This window comes from Pyxicephalus adspersus, chromosome 2, assembly GCF_032062135.1.
Source record: "Pyxicephalus adspersus chromosome 2, UCB_Pads_2.0, whole genome shotgun sequence".
Classification (NCBI taxonomy): domain Eukaryota; kingdom Metazoa; phylum Chordata; class Amphibia; order Anura; family Pyxicephalidae; genus Pyxicephalus; species Pyxicephalus adspersus.
The window spans coordinates 125,591,477-125,601,906 of NC_092859.1; the positions used below are offsets into that span (position 1 = coordinate 125,591,477).

At 37.2% G+C, this 10,430-nt stretch overlaps 1 protein-coding gene across 5 annotated transcripts in view; it reads right to left on the bottom strand.

The window, feature by feature from the left end:
* The window catches only part of MINDY2 (MINDY lysine 48 deubiquitinase 2), a 45,377-nt gene that overhangs the window by 33,972 nt on the left and 975 nt on the right, over positions 1-10,430 (bottom strand). For all 5 annotated transcript variants that reach the window (XR_011919533.1, XM_072402315.1, XM_072402316.1 and 2 more), the window contains exon 2: positions 3,308-3,365. Coding sequence is in view for 4 of the 5 variants with exons in the window: in XM_072402315.1 (XP_072258416.1) it covers positions 3,308-3,365 (58 nt within the window). In the remaining variant the exon portion in view is untranslated. The remainder of the gene's footprint in view (positions 1-3,307; positions 3,366-10,430) is intronic.

Consider the following 10,430-nt stretch of genomic DNA (forward strand, 5'->3'; position numbering starts at 1 on the left):
TAGGTTAATTGGCTTCCCCACCAAAAATTGACCTTAGACTGTATTAAAGACATATGACTGAGGTAGGGACATTTGATTGTGAGCCCCTTTAAGGGACAGATAGTGACATGACTAGGGACCTTGTACAGCATTGTGAAATGATGGTGCTATATAAAAATACTATGTAATATTAAGGTAATGACTGGGGTCTGGAAAATATGCTGGAATGGTTGGTACACAAGGGCAATGTACTCAACAACAAAAAGGGGAAGATAACTTTGCAAAGATGGCAGATGTCTGTACATTCACCTTATGCTGAATAATCATTTAGATTATTCAGCATAAGGTGCAAAAAACATCAGGTTTTACAGGTAAGCAAATTACCAACAGATAAAACACAACAATAACACAATCCAACTGTTTTCCATCACATGTCTATGGTGAACCCTGTGGGACAGGTCTGCTTGTGCTATTTGTTTCCTATTCCCTATAACATGAATCTAACATGAATGTTTTTCTTTTTAATTTAGAAAGCCTCTGAATTGAAAGTGGTCAAAATGGTCTTGGCACACATACATGTCTGGCTTATTTTGTAGCTGTAGAGGCAGATCATGAGATCATTTCTGTATGTTTTATACTTTGCAGCAAGTACCAAAATCCCCATTTATCCCACCCTACATGCATATTTAAAATTATTTTCCACATTATTTACCTGGTACATTTCTTAATCACAGTAGACCATAGAAAACAATTTAACAAACTCAAAACAAGATTTTGTAATTAAGATTACACTAAAATATTAGGTCAATGTAAAGAGATTTATATCTAAAATAAAAAGTTGTAATTATTCTAAAATCTGATTAAATTTGAATGCTCCACGATTACCTTTATTTGCTCCACACAATATGTTAATATTAAATTGACACAACTGTGATCACTTTCAACAACTGTTTTATTTATTGATACTAAAACCAGATGTTAATTGAACGGCAATAAAAAAACAGAATTCGTAAAGTGAATGTCCCACCCAAAAGTCAAAGTAAAATGAGTGATCCAAAAGCTGTTCACATTATGACCATAGTTTAGTCATGCACCGAGTATAGTCATGCCAATGCAAGAATGTTAGTGCAACAAATTAGAGGTTTTTGCTCATGTCAGTAATCAACAGACTACAAATAGAAAATGAAATTACTACTCTGAGCAAACTGAGGCAACCACACAAGTAAAAAGTATCTATAAAAAAACACATTTATAGTCAGCAATAGCTGGACACCTTTGTTATATTTCAATATGTTCGAATGTCCACCTTAGGTATATAGTATAAAACATGTTGACCAGGATAACTGTAGAATGGTTTAAAAGTACAGCCATCTTTTAAAATTGCCTTTTTAGGCATATACCTCACAAATTTTTATGACTATTTTAATAAAGCTATTGGTGAGCAGCAAACCTGAAGCGCTCCTAACTACAGGGGGAATACAACCTAATTTTTTAGCTTCATAAAAATACCAGTGGTGAAAAAAACATTCCTTTCTAAAATGTTGTACGCATTTACAATCCTTCCCATTTTGGGAAGCCATTTAAAGAATGCGACTGGCCATTTTATTTCAATAAATTATTATTAAACAGGATTTATATAGCGCCAACATATTACGCAGCCACTAGTCACTACTCATTTTTTGCACCTACAACTATATTAACTCAGATGTTGGTTCTGCTACAATGTTTTGAACACAGCCCTAACACTAAAATATAGACTGATGCTTCTTTTTTGCCCTTTGCATATTTTTGCTTTGCATATGCAACAACTTGGTATAAATATTGTCTGTAACTCTTTATTTGTTTCTTTAACTTGTACCTTAGGACTCAAAAATCTATTGAACTGAAATGTTGCTTGCTACTAAAAGTACATACAATACATAATGCTCAGTAACACCAGCCTTATTTACCGCAACCTGCATAAAATGATTACCAAATACAGATTAAACAGTAAACAGTAAAAAAATTAATACAATACTTTAAAAATGTGTGCACCTAAAGAATAGAAAAAAAAACAGGGCCGCTATATTTTAAGAAAAAATTGCTTTTGTGTATAGTTTGTTAATATGTCTGTACACAGGGGAACAAAGGAAGTCTCTTTTCCCTTCTTAGTGGTGCTTTACTGCTCCATTTAATAACTGAAGTATTTAGGTTCTATTTATTAGGCAGGGAATCAGACCCCTTTTAACAGAGAGAAGAGGCAATTTACTTACCTGCAAGTAAGTCCACTGGCTCGATGGCTTGAATACCTGTTTCCCTCAATGCAAGCAGTGGTTCATTAGTCCGACTGCATACCCTGTAGTGATTTATCACAAGAGTTTTTGAAAGCATTGACACGATACTTGTCCGTGACTCTACCACCTGAATGACAGGAATGGTTCCCTGGGAGTCCTACAGAACAGACCAGCTGTGAAGAAGAAGCACTGGTCTGAGCAGTACACAATGGATCTGATTTATTAAAGTTCTCCAAGAATAGTGAAAATAGACTATCCTGAAAAACCTGGGTGATCCATAAAATCTGAAATGGATGTCCCAAATGTTGCTATAATTAGTTGGGGGAGGTCCAGTCAAAGTTTGCTGGATCACCCAGGTTGTCCAGGAATAGTAATAATATCTTATCTCATCCTGGAGAACCTTCAAATATCAAGCCCAATGTGTGACTGTGTCTAGTTGTAGCAGGATTACACTTATGTGAAAGACCAATATGTATGTACTATTCTTACAAAATTTGTAGGTGCAAATATGACATGTGATCATTCTAATTAGGGTTCAAATGCATAGTAATAGATTCATAAAATGAACAAATGTATGCTATATATGTGACAGCACTGACAAATACATAGTATCCAAACTTTTTTAATTAAGAGTGCAAGTGCTTTGACACACTGATACACATAATGATCTGCCCCATCTATAAAAATAGGGCCACAGTATTTAGGCAACAAAGCTTTGCAGTGTTCTGTACTCAATGAAGGGAGCCTTCCAACTGGAGGAGAACTAGTCCCGTGACTTTGACTGGGTACATACCCATACACTTATCAAACTCATTGCTGAACTTTATAAATGGTGGAGGTTTAGCCATATGCCTAATTTTTTAATATCATATGTCATACTGACAAATAACCTTTTATGTTTGTAAATACAGAGTGCATGCACAAATTATATATTAATATTCCAAATAAAATTGTATGAACATATTATAAAGTATAACACAAATATGTAGAATTTAAATGACAGCAGCCAAAGTAGTATATAATGTGTAGATTTTGGCAAAATAACTTCCACCTACCAAGATATTCCATAAGTTGCTCTGCAGTGATGATTTCCATCATTGGTGGTAATTTCACCTGCAAAGAAATATGTAAATTAATTTCAGTTACAAATTATCCCTACTGTTGTTTTTTTATACGTACTTGTTTGTTTATGAACACAATGCGCATGTATAGTTCTAAATGTTTCCTATGTTATTATTTATCGGTACTGTTGGAACCTGTCCATCTAAAATGCCAGCAGATGGGAGGGGATGGGGCATAAAAAACTGAAATATCGTTTGTTACAGAGACTGTTCCAGTGGAAATACTGATGGCTTCCACTGTGAATTGCAGCAGCAGCTCAGTGAGATCTCAGTGAGATACAAAGGAAGTAAAACCTCCAACCCATTTAGGGGGAAAGAAATGTAAAAAATAATGTGTCTGGAGATAAACCTTATTTACTAGGTTTCTGAAATAGGTTGCTTAGGCAGCATGCTGTTGTTCTCACACACTGGGCCAGATTTAATAAAGCTCTCAGAGGCTAGAGAGGATACTGTTTCATCAGTGAAGTTGTGTGATCCAGCAAACCTGGAATGGATTTCTTAAAAGTAATTTGCTATTTGTTAGCAAATGTTTTCAATCCTGGACCAGATCCATTCCAGGTTTGCTGGATCACCCAGGTTCATTGATGAAAGTGTATCTTCCCCAGCCTTGGAGAACTTTATTAAATCAGGTCCACTGTATCAGCATGTAGGTATTTCTGGCCAGACTGAATTACATACAGACACGGCAACATTCACATATAGTCATAGCCTCCGTTTGCATACATCCTAGGTAATGCCCACATGATGCTGAGATTAAACGACTCACAAGACAGCAAGCAAACAGCTAAAATGTAGAGATCCAAGACTGAACAGATGGGGAGGAATAGACTGTGATCCATGTGGTTACTCAGACAGCAAATAAGTTGAACTCAAAACCTGCTGCAGCCTCAATCCCTTGTTGTGTGGAAATTACAATGCGTAGCCAAATGGAACTGATCTCTTGCAGCACAAGACAGGCCTATCTACAAGTTAGATTGTAAGCTCTTCGGGTCAGGGTCCTCTTCTCCTCCTATGTCATGGTCTGTATCTGTTTGTCATTTGCAACCCCTATTTAAGTACCGCACTGCAAAATATGTCTGCTCTATATAAATACAGTTGTTTATTATTATTATTATTATTATTATTAATAATAATAATAATAAAAATAATAAATAAATATAGTAAAATAATAGTGTGCAAACAGAAAGGTAAGGTTGGAGTTTAGCTGTAGGGAATTCAAGTCTGTAATTGTTTTAAAAAAAAGACCAATTAATTTTAAATAATAATTTATTATGCTTGTTGTATATGCAAGAAACTTAAGCCCAACAGTCAGGTGGTGAAAAAATAAAGTATCATGTACACATGGGACTTCATATTCTAAATCATGTATACCGGTAGTAACAAAGATAAATATAGAATAGCTAAATCCTGTTTACCAAAATAAAGGGCATGAAATGACTGGCCTTGTCTCAGGTTATGCAGTTGCCTAGTGTATCGTACTCATCACCATCTGTAAAAAATATCTACATCATACACAAATCAGGGCTGAATGTTTAAAATAAATCTAAACATAAAAATAAATGCAAGCAGGTGGACTCCTCATTGAAAAATGAAACATTATCTCTTTTCTGCAATAAAACAAACATGTACAGCTTAGAGTACAATTCACGGATATCTGGGTGTCAGGAACATAGAACTCCCAGGTATATGTGTGAGTGTTATGTTAGTCATTCCGGCCTGGATATTCTTGTACCAGGAAAAGGACCGGGTTAAGATACTGGTTCTGGAGTGAAGAGAGGCAAATTTAGTTCCAGAAAATAAAAAAAATAAGCCTAATTTTTAAACTAAATTTTGTTTTAAAAGAAGAAATAGATGATGCAATAGATTTAATCGTACATCCTAACATTTAGACACTTCTGCTACTTAGGGCTAAAATAGGTTCACTTGAATTCAAACAGGTAAAGTTGTATTAGAACCTAACTATAATAAAATACAACTAAAGGCTTCTGTATGATAGTCTAAGTACCAAATGCATGAACAAACCCTTCTTTGTTTCTTTATTCCCATCTGAGGCACTGCAGCTCACAATGGGGACATTGCAGAAAGAGGGGCAATGCTGTTAATACAGAAAGCAGTTTGGGACTGGGGGTGGCCAGGGGTAATCCATAGTCCACAAATTTGTAAACAGGCAGTGATAGTGCTGAGCCACACACCCCCTTCAAAAATGTCCCCATCCCACTACAGTGAAAGCAGACATCCTACATGAGAGGGGCAACTCTTTTTCCAAATGCTGCCACAACATTACGTGAAACTGCATTAGCTGGATTTCACTGGCGAGATCAACAGGTGTTTGCAACTAAAAACTCTAATTGTCACAGCACATATATATTTTCTTTTCAGTAAGAGGACACAATTTTACTTTAAAGTGTTACTAAACCTCTAACATGAACTCCAGGCAAATAGCTGAATACTTTAATGCATACATATTAGTTCTCTTACCATCCAAATAATTTATATTTCTGTCCATCCCGAGACTTACACAGCTCTGCTATAGCTTACAAATCCTAAGACACAGCTCTGTCTCTGTACATAGACCTGTATAGTGAGGAATAAGACCTGATGCAGATTCACATTTAACTATCCAGCCCACCCTGTGACTGAATACCTTGTGATAAAACACCTATGAGCTCCTCTTTTCCTTGCTCTCCTGTCAGCATGCACTAGAGTACACCTGGCTGAGCCCCCCCAATACCAAGTCATTATTTGGTACTGGTAATGATATTGAATACGGGACAGCATTATGTGTGCCTTTTATATCTGCCTGGAGTTTTAAAGCTTTTAAATAATATTTATTGAATTATTGGCTTTTGGTTAATGTTTCTATCTTGGCTTCTTTTAGCACCCTGATGATCTTAACTATCTCATCATGTGTGGGTACTTCCTGTCCTGGGGTGACAAGACTTTTTATTAGTTCTATAAAAAGAAGCAGAGATGTCACCCTAAAAATACATGTTACTAATAGGATTTCACAGTAAGGGCTTGTTCAGAGTTTTTTTCAAGCGTTTGGTTTTACAATGACTGAATACCATTGATATTCAATAGAAATTCTGCTGCTGGGATGGTTAGATAAAGGAAGTGGCAAAGAACAGACTTCCACCGCTGTAAGGACTGGGGAACTTCAATGTTACTGTACTTTGATATATACAACTTACTGCAAGCCAGATCTGTAATGTTAATATGTAAAGCTGTAATGGCGCTGCCCATCATTAGTTTCTGCTTTCAATGTACTATATTGTTTGCATGTAATACATAAAATACATCAAACATTGATACTTCGCACATTATACAGATCAACTGGGCCATTATTTCTGTATCTCTTGTTGACACAACAATTATGTGTCACCATTGTGGGAAAAAAAATTAAAGAATGTTATAGTGTATATACACCTTTTGTGTAAACACACAAAAGCAATAATTATTTATTATTGTCAACATACTGACCTGTTGATGATGCTGTTGCTAACAGTCCCCATGGAAGAGCTATAAATCATTTTTAAGAACTTCTGAACTGCAAATTCTGTTGTCAGCCTTCCATTTTAAAGTGACTATATGATTCCATCAGCAGTGCACGACAAGTACTACAATGCCCACCACCAGGGGTGTAGTCGTAAAAAAAAACAAAAAAGGGAGGCCCCACTATACCCCTGCCTGTGTCACACAAAGGGGAAGACACCTCCCCCAGAGTGACATCATGATACCAGGTCTGAGCCTGTGATGGGAGAGTGGACAGGTTGTACTTGGAGACAACCCCCCCACCGCCCTGAGCCTGCAATTCAATACAGGAACTGTGGTCTGCGGCTCTGGCCGGTGCGCCCCACCAGTGGGGCCCTTCTTCTGACCCTGTGGGGGGGGGGGCGGACTGGCCATAGCTGTGGACCACCAAATAACTCTTTGTAAAAAAAAAAAAAGGGGGCACGCGTGCCCACTTTTGAAAACAGTGTGGGAACAGCGTTCCCACCCATGCCCGCCCCACTACAACCCTGCCCACCACCCAACCAGAATTACAGACACGGAAGGATTGGGGTCAGGCAACTAATCTCTGCGTACGTACGATAAATTTACATTTTATCAAATGCTCCAAAACCTATATTGCTGAGATTTGACAGCTGGTATGTTACAACTACTTTACTCTCTGGGTGAAAAACAAATATTGAAGGGAAAACATCTTTACTCACATTCACATTCTATTACAAAAGAATACCTGGGCTTGGACATACACTGTAATCAGCAGAGACATTTAGTCACATTCCATGCTGTTTTCATGCATTTGGCTGCTGTAGGTACTCTCCAGAAAACAGACAAAATCACCAAAATTTTTTTCTCATGCATTTTAATGATGTTTGGATTTGGGCCATTCTGAAGCTGAATTTTTTTGACTAGTTCTGCCAAAAGCAACTTATATTTACTGCTTTACCAATTATAGAAGCACAACCAAAAATGTCTGAACAGTGATACAGGGATAGAAGGTATTCATGGGCAGTTTACAAGTAGAAAACCTTGTAACTAACATGTATTAGGAGCATGTGAACGTGGGACAAGGCCCTTTAACATTCAAGGTGAAAAGTGACCCAGTGAGCAAGAGAAAAGGGTGCAGGTCCTGCCCTTAATGTTCCCAGCTTTTGCAAACCCCTCGGTGATACACACACATTTGGCACTTCAATTTGGAATTAAAAGAAGGCAGCCTGAACATGTTAGGTATATTTTGGAACTGGTCCTGTATTATTCAGGGATGGTCGGGTCTGTGATGTATTATACGACTCAACTCTGTTAATGGTCAGCAGTTGTTTACTCCATGAAATCCACTTCATGCCCCTCCATACCCAGTCAGACCGAAAGAGTTTCTATTTGTGCTAACACTAGTTACCACGGGTAAGGTCTCGGATATTGTTTTTCTATCCAACCGATAGATACAATCCCTCCCATTTTCCTGCACCCATCCCTTTCTTGGTTCACCATGCATTTCTCTTGCTATAGTGAACAACCTGAAGAAGAAGCTCAGCTGGGAAGCGCGTTGAGTTGATTATGTAATCCTCCAGAAAATTCTCACCACCTAAGTACAAAGTGTATCTACCTGTTACCATACAAAACTTATTGTACTGTAAAGAGGTTCTTACACATATCACATCTGCATCCAGTGAGCTAACACTGTGCACTTCTTGTATAATACTTATTTTACCATGTACATGAATAAAGCTTGTAAATGTTAATGGATATGTATATATAATTTATTAAATGCAACTTAATCCTTTTGGGCTTAAGGTAACACATTTTTTCTGTTTGATATAATATGGTGAATGGGAAAATCTAAGTTTCTATAGGATCATCACAGAACACAACCTTCCTGCTATTTGCACTGAATAGGGATGGTTTTATGTTTTACTTTACGTATGACATCTATGGGAAGGCAATGAGTCCTCAGCACACCCAGCACCATTATTGATGCCTCTGTATGAATACAATGGACCTGATTTTTTAAAGCTCTCTAAGGCTGGAGAGGATATACTTTCATCAGTGAACCAGGGTAATCCAACAAACCTGCAATTAATCTAGTCCAGGATTGAAAACATTTTCTAACAAATAGCAAATGACTGTTAAATCTATTTCTTGTTTACTGGATCACCCACCTTCACCGATGAAAGTGTATCCTCTCTAGCCTTGGAAAGCTTTAATAAATCAGGCCCAATGTGTGTATATATTGTATTGGTATGTAATGAATCCTCAGCATCTAGCAACCTGTATATGGCAACTAGCACCATCCTGTGTGTAGAAAATGTGTGTTTAGTATAAGTATGTAATGTGCCCTCTGCACACCTAGCATCTTGTGTGTGTATGAAATGTATATAGAATCTGCAAAGTATGTGCCGTGTCCTCAGCTCACCTCACAGCATCCTGTGTGTATACAATGTATATGTCATCTATCATACCTCACATCAGCCTGTGTGTGTGTGTGTGTATACAATGTATATGTCATCTATCATACCTCACATCAGCCTGTGTGTGTGTGTGTGTGTGTGTGTGTGTGTACAATGTATATGTCATCTATATGTATGTAATGAGCCCTCAGCATACCTCACACCATCCTGTATGTGTGTATACAATGTTTATGTCATCTATAAGTATGTAATGAGCCCTCAGCATACCTCACAGCATCCTCTGTGTATACAAAGTATTAGTATATAATATGTGTGTGTATACAGTGTATAGCACAGCTATTAGGATAAGATGTGTGTACACAATGTATATGCCATCTGCAAGTATGTAGTGTGCCTTCTGCACACCCAGCACCATCCTGAGAGTGTATACAATGTATCAGTATTCAATGAACATTATATAAATATGTTATGTATACAGTGTATATACAATCTATTGGTGTGTGACATATCCCCAGCACACTTATCAGAATCAGGTGTGTGTATACAATGTATCACAATATATTGAGCCCTCTGCACACCTCACATCATCCTGTCATCCTGTGTTTGTGTATACAATGTATATGTCCTCTATAGGTAAGTATGTATGTAATAAGTCCTCAGCACACCTGGCACCTTTCTGTGTGTATACAAAGTATTAGTGTATATTATGAGTGTGTATACAGTATACATACAATCTGTAAGTATAAGATATATCCCCAGCACACCTATCAGTAACAGGTACTATGTAACTATGTATCAGGTGTGTGTGTATAGAATGTATCAGTATATATAGTGGCATCACCCTGGCATCCCACAGCCACTGGGCTGTACTTATCAACAAGTGTATAAATTGTATCATTGTGTATTGATCCCTATGTATAGAGATAGGTGTGTGTATAGAATGTATCAGTATATATAGTGGCACCATCCTGTGTGTATATATTGTATCATTGTGTATTGATCCCTATATATAGATATAGGTGTGTGTATAGAATGTATCAGTATATATATTGGCACCATCCTGTGTGTATATATTGTATCATTGTGTATATATATAGAGATATGTGTGTATAGAATGTATCAGTATATATAGTGGCACCATCCTG